The 19275-nt window shown below is 38.9% G+C and overlaps 1 protein-coding gene across 2 annotated transcripts in view; it reads left to right on the forward strand.

Moving 5' to 3' along the window:
• The first annotated feature begins 1039 nt into the window (after positions 1–1039).
• The window catches only part of Casd1 (CAS1 domain containing 1), a 35432-nt gene continuing 17196 nt past the window's right edge, over positions 1040–19275 (forward strand). Inside the window, exons 1-9 of one of the 2 annotated variants that reach the window (XM_026787531.1) lie at positions 1040–1164; positions 1694–1814; positions 5555–5599; positions 6936–6998; positions 10455–10499; positions 10921–11044; positions 12177–12391; positions 15293–15715; positions 16706–16795. In XM_026787531.1, coding sequence (XP_026643332.1) covers positions 1142–1164; positions 1694–1814; positions 5555–5599; positions 6936–6998; positions 10455–10499; positions 10921–11044; positions 12177–12391; positions 15293–15715; positions 16706–16795 — 1149 coding nt within the window. In that variant the 5' untranslated portion in view covers positions 1040–1141. The remainder of the gene's footprint in view (positions 1165–1693; positions 1815–5554; positions 5600–6935; positions 6999–10454; positions 10500–10920; positions 11045–12176; positions 12392–15292; positions 15716–16705; positions 16796–19275) is intronic. The other variant, XM_026787532.1, reaches the window with a different exon arrangement.

Here is a 19275-nt window from a genome sequence, read left to right on the forward strand (position 1 = left end):
TTACACAGAGCCAGAGGGATCCTAGCCAGGAACTCTAACCCTAGGTTTAAACCAGGTTTCTAGATGCTAATGCAGAAGTGTAGTTGTAACGGGAGTCATTTCCAAACGCTTCCTTTTAGCCCTTTCGCTTTATTTTTCTCAGTCAGAAACAAATTGATAAAATGCCCTACAACTTATTTCAGATTGAGTTGATGTCTGAGGAAAGAAAGTGGGGCTAGAAGAAGCCATCAAAACGGTGACCACAGCATCTTAGTAGGCACCAGAGAGGCTTCCTCGTGCAGCAGATGAAGTGACGCAGGGACCCACAGAGAGTCTAAACTGGTCCCTCTCCTCTGAAATCAGGGAACACTGTGGAAGAGAAGAGGAAAGACCGTAGAAGTCAGAGGGGATGGAGGACACCCAGGAAACAGGGCCCACTGAATCAACTAAGCAGAGCTCGTCTGGGCTCACAGAGACTGGGGCAGCAAGCATGGGGCCTGCATGGGTGTGCACCAGGTTCTCTACATCCATGTTATGGCTGTTAGCTTGGTGTTTCTGTGGCACTCCGAACAGTGCGAGAAGATGTGTCTCCGACCTTCTTTCCTGCTTTTGAGACTCTTGTTCTCCTATTGGGTTGCCTGGTCCAGCCTCAATATGAGGGATTTTGCCTTAGCTTATTGGATTTTATTTTGTCCTATCTGGCTGTCATCTCTTGGAGGACTACTCTTTTCTGAAGAGGAAAGGAAGGAGGAGGAGATCTAGGGAGAGGGGTGGTGGTAGAACTAGGAGGAGGGGAGGAAGGGAAACTGGTTGGAATGTGTTGTACGAGAGAAGAATTACTTTCAACACACAGAAAAGAAGTCCCTTACAGGAAGTGGGAATGCTAAAGTGGCTCTTTTCCTCTAGCTTGCTGATATGTTGATGTGTACCATGCTTCTGTGAAACGCTTGTGTGCCTTTGGGAGGCATTGGGAAGTCTAGAAAACTTTACTTCCTAACTTCAAGGACTCTGAATAAAACCAGAATACGCAAACTATAAAAAAATAAGTGAACTAATGTTTACAACACCATGGTGTTTTACCGTTATAGGCAATGATTCGTGTGAATACCTTCTCTCAAGTGGCAGATTTCTTGGAGACAAAGTTTGGCAACCTCACAGTTGTATGATGCATAAATACAAAATGAGGTAAAATGTCTTCATATCGCTTGGTTTTTTTTCCTTGCATAATTCTTAATATGTAGTGAGAAGCAAACATGAAGGTGATACAGTGCTTTGCAGGTGGGTGGAGACTTCCTGAGAGAGAGCTGGCCTGGCCTGGCCTGGAGCTGCCCCACAGCTTTAGAGGAAGGGCTTGGACCAAATAGCTTTATCTGAGATAACAGGTAATGAGGGCAGAATGTGTCAGGAGCGGATGTGTTCTGTAACCTGGATTCCTGAGCCCTCAGCACAGAGCAATGGGACAAAGGCCAGTAGAGTTAGGGTGCTTCTCAGATGTTGAACGCACGGGGTCTTACTGAGTTAGTTGGTAATGAGGACATAGGCTAGCAAGTTAAACAGACTTGGCTACCTAATTCTAAAGTTGTGTGATTGGCTGTCTAACAGTTTGTGCTGCTTTTCTGTTTTATTTGTTTTTTGTTTTACATTAAACCATGTTCTTTCAACTTCAGTTAGGTTGACTTTGTTTTAATTAATGTTTTTTTTTTCTCAATTTCAGTGAAGCAAAGAATTGCCTTGTAGATAAACACATTGCATTTATCGGAGATTCCAGAATCCGTCAATTATTTTATTCTTTTGTAAAAATAATTAACCCCCAGTTTAAAGAAGAAGGAAATAAGGTAACTCCCCCTCATCCCGTGCCTTCCCCATGCTGGTTCAGACACTATCAAGTGGGTATCTACAGGAAGAGCATGCTAACTGATAGTGGGGAGATGACCCTTCTTATTTGATGCCGGGAACGAGGAGCATTTGCTGTAATGGGGGGGGGGGGGACATGGCAGCTCAGGTATTGTCAAGACTCTTCTCAAAAGAATCAGTTTTTCTCATGGAAAGTTAGTGAAACCTCTTAGTAAGGAGACAAGGAGAAAGTACCTCAACCCTTGTTAGTACCCTGACACATTTCCTTTTAGCTTTTAACATATTTTAACTATTTAATATGTTTTGAATTATTAACTAATGTTTAATTAATATATTTTTAATATATTTTTGTTTTTAGTATATTTAATATATCATAATCTTTCAAAGTATAATTTCATATCTTGCTTTCTCCCACTGCTTATCACAGTTCCCCATATTACTGTGTATCAACTTAACTGTCTTTAGAAGCCACATATTTCTGAGTGGCTATATGTAATTCCAGGTATTGACCCCATTTTTTTTTTTTTTAGATTTTCTAGTTTTCTTAATTTTTTTGAACTAAGAAAAGGCATTTCCACTTACTTTGTTGAGTAAATCTCCTTAAAAATTTTAGTGTAGAATAATGCAAATATTGAGTGAAAGACTTTAAACATTCAGTGTTATTTATTCTTGCTCCAGTGTTTCAGTATATACTGTAGTTAGCAGTGCACACTGGCATCTTGCCTTCTGCAGCCCTCCTGACACTGGTATTGAGCTCTCAACAGAGACAGTAGTGCATATATCTCTGCTTTTTTGATGAGGACTTTCTCATTTTAAAAATAGACCTTGCCATGAAAACTGACAAGGATTACTATCCTTCCATCTACTCATTAGCTAACTTGGGGGGGAGTGAGCTATTCTGCTACATCCTTCTATTATATGTCTTTCTATCCTGTCTTCAAACAGCACGTGGTTACATCCAGGGAGAGCGGGTGGCAGAGGGTGGATAATGCAGGCTCACAACAGGAGCAGCTCATGAGTTTGCCATGGGAATCTGCCTGTCACATGAACTTTCCTGGTGGTACAGAACTGAGAAATGGGAGATGTTCACAGAGTGGTGACAATAGTGGGTCCTGTATCCTTAGAAACTGTTCCTCATAAGAATAACAGAAAACAGTGACGTTACCTATATATTGTTTGGTGTTCGTAAACATATATTCCATTAATATTTATACACACAAAATTTGATTTTAAAGAAGCAGTTTAATATTTATAGGTTTAGAATTCCTTCTGGAAGTCAGTATATTGAGCTTGTCAGTTATTGAGAAAACTACAATGGCTTATTCTACACATATATAAAATGATATACAATATGAAATATTTTATTTCCTAGTAGAATACTTAAGTTTGCAGCATTTTTCTAAGGATACCCAGTCATTCTGTAAATTATCAAACAAGATGCATTTTAACTTAAATCATTTTTAAAAGAAGCAAGAAAAGACAGTGTGTCCCAGTTCTAAAGATACAGATATCAAGGAAACAACTCGTTCCAACTTCTGAGCAAACCTTTGCCAGATTATATTTTGTATATTCCCTTTTCCCACACACCACAGAGGCAGACGTTGCCTATCCTGTGTTTGTTGTTGTTGAATAGAGTTAAGAGGTATAAATTCCAATTCCAATTCCAAATACAAGTAACCCAAAAACTTAAACTGAGCACAGATTTCCAGATTTTTGGTTTTTCAAGACAGGGTTTCTCTATGTAGCCCTGGCTGTCCTGGAACATGCTTTGTATATCAGGATGGCCTCAAACTCAAAGAGGTCTGCTTACCTCTGTCTCCCAAGTGCTAGGATTAAAGGCATATACCACCACCACTAAAAACTAAAAAAATATGTTTTTACAAAGATTGTTCATACATTAAAAACTTATGTGTCCAGAAGGTAGAAACCAAGCAAGATGGTAAAACTATTTAAAATAAAAATAAATACAAGTGCCCCAAAAATTTAAACTGAGCACAGATTTCCAGATTTCTTTCTGAAAAGAACACTTTCCTAGTTAGGAAAGTGTACCTAAAATAAAGAACGGGAAGACTTTGAGTTACAAAAAGAGTAGTCAGTGAATGCCTGCTGAAGAAAATAAGCTATATTAAAATAAGAGAAAATAAATATTTAGGCAAGAACATTACCAACACAGAAAGTTACTTTCTAATGATAAATGGTCAAATCACTAGGAAGATTTAAAAACTGTGAGGTGTATTATAATTGAAAGCTTTCTCATTGCTCTCGATGAAGGAGGGACAAGCAAACAAAACTAGCAAACATGGCTGAGCTGTGGACATTCTTGACTTTTGCAGTGCTTTAGCCTCAACTTAGATGGCCACTGTGGAGAGTCTATGGCTGGGTTTAGCCACGTTACTCCACTAAGAAGCATGTTTCAGTTGTGTCAGAAAATGATACCAGTCGTCTCTTTTTGGCAATTTATTGGAGCTGAACTTGAGAAAAGTTTTAGAAGCCTACAGTAAATGTTTTAATGGTGAAATGTAAGACACATCTTCATTAAAACCAGGGGAAAATCAATGATGTTCATTATTACTGCCTCTCTTCAACATTTTATCAGCAGTACTAGTTGAAAAAAATGTAAACATATAAGGTTTGGAGAGAAGGAAACTCAGGAGTTCATATGGCACAGTTACGGACTTGGACAAAGGAGGGGAGCTGGTGATAGGATGGATATATATATTACTTGTACAACTCAAAGGTATTCAAATTCAGTTATGGTCTACAGAACAGTAATCTGGAGCTAGAACTTTAAAAGTTATACTATATGAACTACCAAAAAGAACAAAGGCTAACCGGTAAATATGGGATATTAGTATGCAGAAGAACTATAAAACTTTGCTGAAAAACATTCTTAAACTTGTATAACTTGCCAGGCATCGTGGTGCATGCCTTTTATCCCAGGGTTTGGAAAGCAGAAACAGAAAGATATCTGTGAGTTCAAATCCAGCCTGGGTCTGCAAAGTAAGTTCCACCACACCTAGGGTTGTTACGCAGAGAAACAGCTCTGACTCAGTGGTAGATGTGTCCTTGGGAGATGACTCCTACTATAAAGTTGTCAGCTTTAAGCAGCTTGATCTATAGGTTCAATATCAGTCCTGATCGAACTTGTTGTGGAACTGCTGGATTGATTTTACATTTTATAAAGAAGGCCAACATACCACCAGTAATGCCAGCAAATCTTCAGAATAAGGATCTGTTGTTTAATATAAAGCTTTATCTTAACTGTAGTAATAAGGGTAATGCTATAATGGAATAGAGCCACACTAGCATAGAAAGAGACTACTAGGTAGTATAGCACACACACACACACACACTCTCACACTCTCACACACACACACACTCACACACACACACACACTCACACTCTCACACACACACTCACACACTGCTCAAGAGTCCTGGATAAAAGAAGGTCTATTTAATTAATTTTTGCGGAAGTACTTGCTAATATGCATGGGAAAAACTGAAATTAGATTCCTACCTCATACCATCAAATAAAATAATTTCTAGGTGAATTTAGAATGATCAACACGTTAAAATTTTTTGGAAAAAATAATAGGAGAATATCTTTATTACCTCAATGTAGGGAAGAGTTCTATACATAAGAAACAAACTGCTCACTGGGGAGATAGATGATGAATTTAGAAACTAATGTTTCTCTGCTGTCTTCTTCCTGTGGCAGCATGAAAACATTCCCTTTGAAGACAAGACTGCATCAGTTAAAGTGGTAAGTTCCTGTTACCAATGAGTCAAATGTTGAAGCTATATCAAAGGCAAATTTATTTGGAGATCAACTAATAGTCTGTCCATTTTATCCATAGTAAATAGATTTCAGTGTATTCTTTAAAATATGTAAAGATAGCAAAGTAGTAGAATGAATGTCTGTGGATATTTTTATGTAATAAAATGGAAAATTTTGGTCTTTCAAATTTTTATCCAGGAAACAATAATCTTGTATAGTAGTTTGAAACCAGTGTGAATTTAGGATTAATGTCCATTAATAAATATATGTAGGGAGGTGGGGAGGAATTGGGAAAAGTAAAGGAAGAGAAATAATCAGGATAGATTATATAAGAAAAAAATACCTTTTTAATAAAGGGGGGGCAGGGGTCACAGACCTTTGTGTCTTCCATAGAGTGGAGAATGAGACCCACACAGCCTCTGGGAGGTGAAAAGACTCAGCTTCCTCATGCATCAGTAAAGATGGAGGAAACAGTGTCTACCCAAGATGATTGGAGCCTCTTGTAGAGAATGTCTTTTGTCACATTGAGCTTTGAAGATAAAGTGAATCGGTTTCAGTATAAGCATCAGGAAATTCTGGAAGCCAAGCTAGTGGCTCATGCTTGGGATCCCAGCCTTGCAGAGGATGAATTTCAAAGTTAGCCTGGGATGAAAAGTAAAATTGTGCCTCTGAAAAATAGATATGTTTGAAAGAGGGCAACACTTTAGCTTTATTGTGTTTTGCTCTGTAATTTAAAATTAATAAATTATTAATATCACATACTTTAAAAAGACATATGGACGTTTTCTGAATTCTCAATCACAGTGAGAATTAATTGGGGATTCAGGAAAAAAAATGTTCTTAGCTTTAAAAAGTTCCAGGACATTCTAGTCCTACATAAATGAAAGTGGGGTAGGGTAATTGCAAGGAGAGAGTGGGACGGAAGTCCTGTCCAAAGGAAGGAGCTGAAAGTAGTTTTCCTTATGGACAAATGGTGCTTTCATCAAGGATAAGGAGGATGAGTCGTGCCCAGGGAAAAGGCATCATGTGCAAAAACCCTTGACTTGGAGCACACAGGCGCCTTCTGGGGCTGAGGACAGTTCTGGGGTTTGCGTAAGGGTTTCTTTGCGCAAATGCGGGGAGCAGAGGAGATGAATGGACACAAGAACTGTCATGAAGTGCTTGGCTAGACGGAAATGACAGAAGAAGTCCGAGGAAACCTGACATTCTACTTTTAAGTGCTCGGTAAGAAAATGTTGATTTTTATTTGGAATGATGGAAATAAAAGTGTATTTTGTTTTGTTTTTTTTTGCTTTTTCTTTATTTCTAACATTTCTCCCAGGATTTCCTTTGGCATCCAGAAGTGAATGGTTCTATGAAACAGTGTATCAAGGTGTGGACCGAGGTCTGTATCTGGAAACAGTCTTTTGTGTCTATCAGCAAATTTAACAAGCCATTGAGAACTTTGTTTTTCCTAATCCGTGTGGGACTGATTTGTGTACTGGGCTGATGAGTAACTGTTATTAAATATCCCTGCCCCATTGCCAGCAGGTAGGTAATACTTAGATTCTCCTTGTATAGGATCCTCTGTTGCTGCTGTCACTTAGGTAATTCAAACTCAGAGGGTGACACACATAAGAAAGAAGGTTCAAGAACATGAAGCCAGAGACTGGGCATGCAAGTCAGGGGCCAGGAACTTGCCTAGCATGGGTTAGGCCCTGAGTTCAGATTGTGTGTGAATGTGTGTGTGTGTGGGGGGGGGGGATAGTAACATCAGTTGAGATTGAGATTGATTGATTTAGTACAAGGCTAAGCTATGTAGTGAGCCCTCATCTTGAAGATAAATAAACACAAGTCACACAGAATAACACATATTCTCTTGATACTTTTCTGGGGTTTCTTATTCAGAAACAGGCACTAAAGGGGACTTTCTTGGTTTTACATTCAAAGACTTTCTTTTTATCATTGCGTGTATGACGTAGTAGATAGGAGTAGTATGTTCTAGCCTATAATGTGTGTACATAAATTAGAACAGCAAGTATATTCTTGATGTCAGAGACTCTCCAGACTCTTGTAAGTCCATCTTACAGTCTCTGCAGACTTCTCCACAAAGTTAATACCAGGCTTTGGATGAAGCCTTCATTTCCCAGAGGCATCTGCATTGTCACTCATACTAATTCAATACAACACTGATGGGCCAGTAGCAGGCAGGAAGTCTAGGCAGTACAATCAGACTAGGAGAGCTCTGGGAAGAGGAAAGGCAGAGTCAGTCACCAGCCAAATGCAGAGGAAGCAAGATGAGAATGCCTTACTGAGAAAAGGTACCAAGTCACATGGCTAAACACAGGCAAGAATTATAGGTAAACTTAAGAATTAAGAGCTAGTTAGAAATAAGCCTGAGTAATATGCCAAACAGTTTATAATTAATATCTGTGTGTTTATTTGGGACTGTATGACCTCAGGTCTAGATAGGACAGAAACTTCTGTCTACACCACATTTTGGATGAGATATGCATTTTTAGGGTCATGTTGGAACCTAGTCAGCATTTATAATTCATTTGTTTAAGGTAGGTGTTGAGATGTATGGGCTGCAGCTGAGAACGGTTACAGGGGGCCAGTATCAACTCAGCGTCCCTAAGAATGGTACCGAGAATGGTCAGGGGGCAGCAGCAGTTTTAGTGTGTCTGGAGCTCAGTTGTGAGTCCTTCTTTATGTGTGTTTGGTTTTAGTTCTTTTCTTGGGGGAGACTTGCTAACACATAGGGTAAGTTGATATCAGAAGAATAGTAGTATAAACTACATTAACTTTATTTACCTGTCCCTTAAAAATAAACTACTTTTAAATACTTTAGAGTGGATTTCCTAAAGGTAAGGACACTGGATTGAATGTTTTCTATGTCTTGAGGGTAGTAGACATCTATTGAAACTGGCAAACAGTCGATTGCTGAGGTGGAGTGGAGAAGGGTAGGGAAGTGGCCTAAACCGAAGAAACTCTGTTTACCCTGGATCCCTTAGGCGAGTGGAAAACCAAGCGGAAACTACTCGGGTAATTTTGGGAAGTTTTGGTGTGGATTAAGGTGAAGAGAGTGGTTTGCACAGAAGAAATTGAATAAGTAGGAAATTTAGAGACTAGACAAAAATTTGTGGGAAATTGAATTATCTGGAAGTGGCGCAAGAGAGAAGGGGCTGAACTGTCAGAGCGCAAGGAGGAGTCTTCACAGGCAGACAGGCTGTGGTAAGACTTTAGATAAGATGAAAGAAACTGCAGACTTGTCAGTTCAGACTTCACTGGGCACTAAAACAGTTGAAATGGATGGACCATGCTCAGACTTAAAACCCTGGAACATGAGATTTAAACAAGAGAACGAGAAACTGTCCTGCAGAGGAAAGACTGTACTCCCAAGTAAGTGTTTGCTTTTAAGTACAGGAGGTTGGGGATGGGAGATGGGGCTGGAAGAATGGTTTGGAGAATAAAGATGACTTGATACTTCCAGTTGAAGGAAGAAAGGTGAAACAGGACAGGAATGCTATTATGAGTTTTGGAGGAGATGGCTCCTGCATGGATCAGAGCTATAGAAGTGAGAAGGGAAACTCAGTCAAGAGAAGAATATGAGGCTGGGGTTGAGAAATGGAAGTCCATTTCTGGACTTGCTCCTTAGAGGAAGATTGGCGAGGTGAATGTGGAGATGAAGTTGGAGCTGTGGACGTGGGCTGGGGGGGTCGTGTGTTCTTATTTCTGAATGAAGTTGGAGGGTCAAACTATATGTTGAAGGGGGCAAGAGGATGTGCTGGAAGAATGTAAGACTCGGGATCACTGCTCTAAGACCAAAAAAGGGAGCTACCTAGGGGTAAGAGAAGGAAAGAATGATTCTAAGAAGTATGGTGCTGTAAAAGGAAGCGCGTGAGAAATGGGCGTGTCTCCCTGAAGGGAGGTGCCCTCTCAGCCTGCGTCAGCGTCATGATGAGAAGTAACAGTTGTCAGCTGACTGTTCTATAGGAGGATTTTAGTATAGTGCTTATACTCATCTTTCTAAAGATGCATTGAACCCAAAACTTAGAAAAATGGCATTTTGACTGTTCCTGCCAAGCTGAGAAATAACTTACTATTTTTTTAAATGGGCCCTTACTGCACAAGTTCAATATCGTCCCTGCCTATCACAAGGCACTAAGACTGTATTTTAAAATGAAATGTTTTAAGAGAAGATGCTAAAACTCAGTGTATATGTTGTCGATTCGGTTGCACTAATACATGACGTAACTTTTACAGATAGTGCACCTCACAGCCAGTGACTGTTTCTAGAGAGTTTTCCTTCTTTCCCACATGTGATCTTTAATAGTTAGCAGCATATTTTGTTAAATTCATGTTAGATTTAGCCTTCCCAACAGATTGTATTTGCTTAGAGCACTGGCCCTGTGTTTTGTTTCTCTCTTGCACTGTGTGCCCTGTAGGTTCTGTGAACACCTCCTCACTGACTGACGTAATGCACTGGGGCTTCACTCTAAGCAATTCATTCAGAGTTCAGAATGATAGCAGGTCATGTTCAGCTTCAGTAGTGTGTGTGCGTGTGTGTGTGTGTGTGCATGTGTGTGTGTGTGCGTGTGTGTGCATGTGTGCGTGTGTGTGTGTTTCTAAGAACACTATAAAGAATTAACTACGTAACTATCTTTCCATGCAGTGTAACCATGTGGCCATGTAAGCTTTTTAGCTGTTAGAGATCTATCATGTAGTAAAAGTACTCCAGTAAGGGCCTCCGTAGACGTAAAGTAAGGGACACGGGTGTATAAGGAAGACCGTAGCTGGTGTTGCTTGTGCTCGGTCCATGACCTGGATGTAGTGTGGCTATAAAGCTTTCCTCCTTTAGGACTCGGTCGCGAAGCCCCATGTGATTGTCGCAGGCGCAGCCACAGTAAGTTCTTATCTGCATTCTTACAGCGGGACCTTTGCTTCTCTCTTACATACATGCTAAGAGAAAGCTGATTTACATTAAATACAGTTCTTGATTGTGTTTATATTTTAATTCCCATTTCTATTATAATTAACCAGACTGATGAATTTTTAATAAAAAGGTCTGAATGAACTGAGTAAATTTAATGTTAAATCACAGTATTATTTTCTATCTAGAATTATATTGAGTGTTAGACAAAGACTGTTTTATAGTGAATTTTTATAATTGTGAGCATGTATTTCATTAAATAATTTGACTAAATTTATTCTAGTATTAACTAAAACGAGAATTGTGTTAAAATTATTGTTACAATAGGTGCATTATACACTTTAATTTTCTGTGCTAAGTGCCGTCTTAATGCTTAACTTCCACTGCTTCTTAGTGGTCCATCAAGATTCACAATGGTAGCGAGGAAGCGCTGGCGCAGTATAGAATGAACATCACCTCCATAGCACCACTCTTAGAAAAGCTGGCAAAGACTAGCGATGTTTATTGGGTCTTACAAGGTAAGGAATGAATAATGAAAAAATGTCATTTTATATCTATTTTAAGATACAGATTTTATTATATCCTTTTTCAAGAGACAAAATTGCTATTTTCTGAGAGTGAATTTTGAAATAATGTTTGCAAGATTAGAATAAACTAGAGGGTCTTGCTTTCTTTTTTAAATTTAAGGAATAAACCTATAAATATAGAAAGCATAAAATAAATAAAAAATATCCTCCAACCAGTAGAGTGGCTGCAAAATGCAGTGAAGAGATAAACCCTGAAGGCAAATAAGGTTTCTTGTCAACTGTTTTCCTTTCTGCGGGCACATTCACTGCTAAAGAAATGCAGGGGAAATATTGACCCTCTCTGTATAATATCGTAATCAGTAGAAGTAAGGATATTTGGAAACCGCCCTGTCTTTAAATTGACATCATCTAGTTTATACTGGGTATGAAAGTCACATTAAGTCAGCTCATTTCAGGAATTTATTGAGTGCCCATTATTTAATGTTCCACACAATATGAAATGCCTTGGATATTTTAGCAATTCAATATCTTTGTCAAAAACTCTTACGTTTATTTCCAAATTGGAAGGGATAAGAAAGTGTAGTAAGGAACTGTTGCACCATCTTTGTTCAACTTATAGACTCATGACAAACCTTTCTCTCATGAAAATGAGAAAGAATTAACATATAATAGTTGATGGAAATGGACAGACCTGGGCCTGTGTATTACTTCCAGATTGCCTGAACAGACTTCCCAGAATTGCACTGGGACCACAGAAGCAGACTGGTTATTGTTCCTTATTAGACATCCTTCCATCATCCAGTGTAGTTTCTTATCATCTGCATCAAGAACTTTAAACTCTTGGGCCATACTGCAACACGAAAATGTTTTCCCTAAACAGTATACGTGGGGAAGTGATAAAAGTTTTATAAATTGAGCGCGATATTGGCTCAGAAGTTGAATGGAAGATAGGAAATCATTGCCAATTTCAGCAGCTTTATGTAGAAGTAATTTACTAAGTACCTGGTCCTACCTCGAGTTTAAGAACAGACTATGGAATGTGGACTAAGTAGCATGTGTGGCCTGCTTTTACCACTAAGAAGCTTTGAAGTGTGTTACTTTGAAATGTGTTTCCCATGTGCAGATCCCGTTTATGAGGATCTCTTGAGTGAAAACAGGAAAATGATCACGAACGAGAAGATAGATGCCTACAATGAAGTTGCAGTCAGCATTCTGAACAGCAGTGCCAGAAACTCCAAGTCCAATGTCAAGTTGTTCAGTGTTTCCAAACTAATTGCTCAAGAAACCATCATGGAGTCTTTGGATGGCTTACACCTTCCCGAATCCAGCAGAGAAACTGTAAGAGTTACCTAGATGACAGGAGGAGAGACTGAATTCAATTGCTAACACCCATGAGTCATAAAACGGGATTACAGTCCTAATTACTCATGCTGTCTAAATGTACATGTAGAAATAATTTTGCTTTCTGTTACCTAGATGAGGCTAGAGTAAGTAAGAAGTGTCTTATACTCCAAAACTCGAAGACTCCGCCGCTGTAATAGAGAAAATGAATCCTCCTCTAGCGTGCCAGTCACAGTTGAGAAGCTCTGAGTTCTTAGCATGCACAGAGGACTGCTTTATGTTCTCCATCCCTTATGCAGACTCAACTGCAGTGGGGAGCACACATTTTCAGATACAAAATCATTTTTATAACCTTATGGTTCTTGTACTGCATTATTCAAGGTATAGATTAGGGTGCCTGATGTAGAAACTTTAAGTGAGAAGAAAAACTTTGTAAGTAATCACTTTGTATGCTGGAACCAAAGATTTAGAGTGATTTATTTTTTAAAAAAAATATATATGTCTTCAGTTGAAATAGAATTACTTCAGTTTCCTTCTTCCCTTTCTTCCCTGTGGCCCCTCCCAGGATCCACCTCCAGCCCTTCCCATATGCCCCCACTTCAAAGTCGGTAGCCTCTTTTTCTTTATTGTTACTGCCACACACACACACACACACATAAATGGATGCATGTATGTGCACAAATATATAGATACAACCTGCTAAGTCTGTTTTATTGTTTGTGTATATATACGTATATATGTTTTCAGGGCTGACAGCCAATAAGAAGGCTCATCCCTGGAAGAGACTTAATTCTCCTTCTATCAGCAATCATTATCTGTAGTTCTTTGTCTAGGAATGGGACCCCGCGAAATTTTCACCCTTCCACATTAATACGTCCATTGATTTGGTCCAGTCTTGTTTGTACAACCTTTTCAAGAAAAGATTGTTCCCCAAGCAGATTTCCTGGTAGTCTGTCTCTTACAACCTTTCTACCTCTTCTTCCACAACGTTGCCAGAACCATAGGTGTAGGGGCGGTGATTTAGATGTGTCCATTGTAGTTGGACTCCCTACAATTCAAGCATCTCTGAAGTATGTCCAGTTGTGGTTTTCTGTCGTGGTCTCCATCGGTTCCATTTACATCCTCTCTGTAAAGAGAGGCCTCTTTGGTGAGGGGTGGGAGCTACACTTATCTGCGGGTATGGAGGATAAGATTTAGAATGTAGTAAGGAATTATGCTGGTCTACCAAAGTGCTAGTAGTAGATTCTTTTTTTAAGGACCGTGACCTTACTATCTTTGGGAAGTTGGCTTAGTTTCAGTACCAGTCATGATTTCCCTTCTGTTGAGAAGGCTTACAACCAATTATACAGCTGTTGGTTAGCACCAACATGTGAATGCCACTTAGTGTATGCACCTTTACAGTTAGTTACCTCGCCATGCTGGTCATTGTCATGGTTCCCAGATGTTGCAGGTGGTTAGAACTGTTTGGTTGTTTCCCTCTCTTGGCAGATTGTGTTGTATTTTCAGGTACCATAGAGGCTAGACTACAGGAGAGAGGCTTAGGGTCAGGTTCAGCTGAATCTTCAGAGTCTTGTGCCTAAGTGTGTATTGTCTTCAGCAATAGGGACCCACCCTTGAAGGGCTTCTGAGTTTCTAAAAAGTAGTGGATCTCAGGGGTGTGTGGGTATATGAGAAGAATTAATCACATACTTATCTTGCCATACTCTTATAATTGAAAAGTTTTGGTATTAGATGATTATTTTATTTTAGCAAGATCTAGCAAGGAGTTCTATAAGCTTAAATGTGTTTGTAAGGAAGAATTTAAATTTCAAGGAAAAAAAATAACTCATGTTCCTTATTTTAGTCCATGAACTGGATGCAGTGTAGCTATGAAGCCTCTTTTCTTCCCTTTAGGATTAGGTTGCAAAGGCACTTTTTATCAGGTATCAAAAGGGCTCATGTCAAATGTTGTGGTAACTGTCCTTCTGCAGGAAAATGCCTGTGTTTGCATAACGCCATTTCTTTATATATATAATGGTCTTTGAAGACTTGGAGAGAGTTGCAGACCTTGTAAGAGAATCTGTGGACCAGAGTTCCTGAGAGCAGCAGCTAGAGAACTTCCTTGGTCCAAAGGCTGAACTGATAGGATTTTCTAAACGCTTGAATCCTCTGACAGCTTATGCTCTGTGGCAGCATCTGAGTCGCTCAGATGCCCACACTGTAAACCTAGAGTTTGACCAATCTTTTAACTAGACAGAATCTTGACAGCTCACCTCAATAAGTTTATTATAACCAAACTGTTGAGCATTCCAATTTTATTAGCAATAGATATCTTAAAATTATACTCATAAATTATCTATAAGCTGTGAATTAAATAAAAGGCACATTGTCAATATTGTTAGCTAAGAATTATTTTTTTCAGTAGTAGTTATATTGCATTCTTATGTCAAGACTGAGACTTGATCTTAACTATTCTGGTTTTGGAAGTCTGCTAATTAAAATTCTTTGGTATATTTCATCTGTCAGTATTCCTTTTTTTTTTTAGTTGATCTACTAGCAGTCATCGAATCTGTGAGCTTTTTGCTATTTTTCATTGTTTTTTGTTGTTGTTCTCTAAAAGAACAAAACCGTGTTAGTGCATTATAAATAGCAAGGCAGTGTTGCTTCCCAAGTGCCATGGGTCACATAATAAAACAAGCTTCGTTCTGTGACCATAACCAGAGAAGTTTTAGACACCCAAACTAGCTCATACAGAGTGCAGGAATACCATCACTCGCATGTGTGTCTGGGAAGGGAGTCTAAAAAAATACAAGAGATTTTGGTTTCAATGTCAAAATCTCAGCAGTGTTCACAGCAGAAAGTGGAGTATGAAATGTGTCACAAACAAGATAATAACCGAAGGAACTGGTCTGTTCACAGAGTGCAATGATCCTCATGAATGTGTATTGTAATAAAGTTCTGAAGCCTGTGGACGGTTCCTGTTGTCAACCTCGGCCTCCTCTCACGCTCATACAGAAGCTAGCTGCTTGTTTCTTCACCTTATCCATTATTGGGTATTTAATTTTCTATGCCATTCATCGTAATGCTCACCGGAAGAACAAGCCATGTACTGACTTGGAAAGTGGTGAGGAAAAGAAGACCCTTCTCAATACTCCTGTGTCTTCATTAGAGACACTTTTACAGTCTTTCTGCAAACTTGGCCTGATTATGGCTTATTTCTATATGTGTGACCGTGCAAACTTGTTTATGAAGGAAAACAAATTTTATACACACTCATCATTCTTTATTCCAATTATCTACATACTGGTTTTGGGAATATTTTACAATGAAAATACAAAAGAGGTAAGAATCGTTTATGTTAGCCCATGTTATCCTCCTGTCTCGTTACAGACCCTGCATTAAAGAGCTATTGTTACTGATTTACTGTTTGTAAGCCAGAGTTTACAAGCATGTTCACAGATGAGGAAGAAAGGCCCTGCAGTTCACTTAACAGACTCTTAACCACCCCTTTGAAACACAGTGAAACATCAGCAGGCCAAGAGATGGAAGCTTGCCCCGGGAAAAGGTTTCATGACTCACGTTGGTTTTGCCTGCTTGTGGCTAGGGAAAGTAGAATGATTCCTTCAAGTGCTAGATGCTATTTATTGTCAGTTCCAATGTAAATATATGTAAGGAAATGCTTCTATTATGAGAGAACTGTTTTATATTCATGTACTTATTAGATGTGTGCACACAAACTAGAGCTTCTATAATGATGTGGCTTTTGCGCATGGCATTCTGGGTTTTCTGATTTAGAAGTGTGCCCATTGTTCAGGATTATGTCTTAAGTTTTCCACAAAAGTATATTATTTGAAATCTTCTGATAAAGACAGCTCCTTTATGAGGATGACCAGTCATTTCTTCATCATACTGTGAGAGTGTGCTTAGGGAAGTAAGTTCTAATAATAGAACATTTTCTGTCAGTGAAGTGTAAAAGAACCATGAGATCTTTTTTTTTTTAATTCTGAAATACTAAAATTTTGTAAAGAAGATTGTGGATGCCACTTTTAGATCTATAAGTAGATCTGTCATCGTTTCTGTGCCATTTAGAACCGGAAGGACCACCCGAACCCCTCAAGATCTCATTATAGTTGTCTTTCAAGTTGATGTCACGTTTAGGATAGTTTTCCTGTGTCTTTTAGTGAGAAATAGAGGCTGTTTACCCCAACCATGGGTCTTTGACAGGAACATTAGCTTTAAATACTGTCAGAAAGATGTTACATTTTTAATATGTCCTGCTCAAACAATGACTTCTCGATGGGTTTTTAAGCAGCCTTTGGTTCCTTTATGCAGACAAAAGTATTAAATAGAGAACAAACGGATGAGTGGAAAGGCTGGATGCAGCTTGTGATTCTGATTTATCACATCTCGGGAGCGAGTACAGTAAGTACCTTGAATCTACCTTCAAAGCATATAGAAAGTGGTGTTGCCTAAGCGCCCTTCTCCTTTCCTACCCAGCCTCCTCATGCTTCCCCCAGGTCTTTTGAAAATCTTTCATTTTAAAAGCAAAATCAATTTTCTTTGAAAAAGATGAAGCAATGATTGATTTTGTATTTATTTACACTAAGTTCTTTAGAAATAGCCGATACCTTACATTATCTTATTGAATTGCTAATTTGAAGTTGTCAGGAAGCTTTGTAAAAGGCAAAGAATTTAGAATAGGTTAATGTCTATGAAAAGAAATCAAATTTATAGTCTGTCCTTCACAGTGTTTTAATTAACTAGTGTTGTATTTTTAAAATAATTTTCAACATTTATTTTTAACCACGTCTAGCTGCGTGTCTGTGTTTGGGCACGGGCACATGAGTGTAAGCACCTGTGGAAGCCAGAGGACTTGGGTCCCCAGGAGCTGCAGTTACCTTCCAGCTATAGCCTTCCTGGGCAAGCCTGACAGGGCCTTGTCATAGAGGTTCTCAGAGTGAGGAGTCCGACTCACATGGAAAGCGTGTGAAGATTTAAAGTTGGGAACTCATTCGTAATCTGTGAAGTACCACGTTGTTTTATTGCTCCTTTGCTTACACAAAACTCATCTGCAAATATTCAGTGTTTGAATGATGGTAAATTCAGACAAGAGGAGAGTGCTCTGAGAGATGTATTTTTAAGATTGCACAGCAGCAATTAGTAATGTAAGTAGTATTACTAGGTCTTTTTCTAAAAAAGAAAAAGCCATATTCTTCCTTATCTTGCATTTTTGAAAGTTGCGGAACTTCCCAGTTTTATGGATGTTTTCTTTGAAGGCACAGAGCAAAGGAGTGAAATTGTGCACCTTTCAGGAATTCTCTGGTTGTGCTGTAAGCTTGCACCAGTGGTGAGATTCCTGTGGTCCCTGCCACTGCAAGTTCGAGCTGCAGGTAGTGAAGCTGAGAGCGTGAAAGAAATTCAGGCAGGGGAGATGGCTTAGGACTTGTGGCATAAATCCATGAATTCTCTGGAAATAAAAAGAAGTGACTATTTCTAGGAACCTAGAAATACCTCTGGCCTATGAATAAGGACTTAGTTAAGAGTGGAAGTAGGGGCTTGTTTTAAGAACATGCCATTTACAGACATAATTAATTGCTGACATATTAAATGGTGATATTTCTATCTAAGAAATTAGGTAGGAAAAATTCATGGCAGATTAAGTTCCTCAATTCAGTGACTTCAGAAAGGAATTAGATTGTAAAAAGATGAAGGCAATTTGGCATTCTCATGTAATCGTTTAGCAACCCAACATTTAATACATCTTTTTAGCCTGCCTCTCAATACATTCTCATTCACAATTTAAAAAAAAAAAAAGCCCACGCTGCTCTGGAAGGACATACTTTAGATTAGCAGATCATTTGTGATGATTAATTGTGTGTCCCTGTTCTACTATATACATTTTGTTGTTAAAAATTACCTGTATCTTCACTGGAAAAGCATTGTTCATGAGGTTACAAGATGTTTGAGGGCTCCATTCCTGGGTAGTTGAGAGATTAACCTTATTTAAAACTCTAACAGCATGGTATTGTAATTGTCTGGCCGTAATGTTTTAGATTAAGTGTATCAAGGAATAGTTTTGTTCCCTGTTTTTCATGCTGGAAAGAAAGCATGTCAAAATTCCAGAATTATTAAATAGTCCAGGCAGACAGTATCAACATATTGTTGGCATATACATTCTTTTAAATTAAGGTTTATATCAAATATGCTTAAAATGCGGAGAGACTCAAATTTGGTATCTGCACTGGACAATGATATTTGTGCTTCATTGTGGTTTTTTTCCTTCTTTTTTGAGACTTTCATGAAAGCTTGTGAGGAAAATTTGTAGGGCTCGAAAGTTAGCCTACCTCTTTGATGAAGTTGAACTTCCAAATACCATGGCAGCTCTAAACTTTTGTTGTAATCTTGATACATGAAAGAAAAAAGGAAAATGAGGATTTGAAAACAGACAGAGAGCAGATGAGAGTCGAGGGCATGTGTCTCACTGTTTGCGGGTCAGGGACCAGAGCGCCAGCTTTGCGCAGCCTAAGCCAGGACTCCATCACCAAGCTGCTCCGCCAGCCTTGGGTCGTTGAAACAGGCTCTCACTGGACAGCCTACCTTGGTCTTGAGCTCTTTATATGAATAGACTGGCCCCAAATCTTTATCCTTCTGACCTCACAGACATGAACCACAATGTCCAGCACACAAAAATTTCCAGAGAAACCATAGATTATATTAATAACAATTTCTTGGCTAGTATAATATTGTGACCATGTAAGGCTCCTCCTTCCTTCTTACGAGATACATGCTAAAATATTAGGAATACCTTTGTTCTGCGATCTGCGAGTTTTCAGCACAGTTTATTTGAGTACATTGTATCGGTCTTTTCTGTTGGTTTGAAATAATTACACAGTAGAAAGGAG

The sequence above is a fragment of the Microtus ochrogaster genome, linkage group LG10 (genome assembly GCF_000317375.1).
Source record: "Microtus ochrogaster isolate Prairie Vole_2 linkage group LG10, MicOch1.0, whole genome shotgun sequence".
Lineage (NCBI taxonomy): Eukaryota > Metazoa > Chordata > Mammalia > Rodentia > Cricetidae > Microtus > Microtus ochrogaster.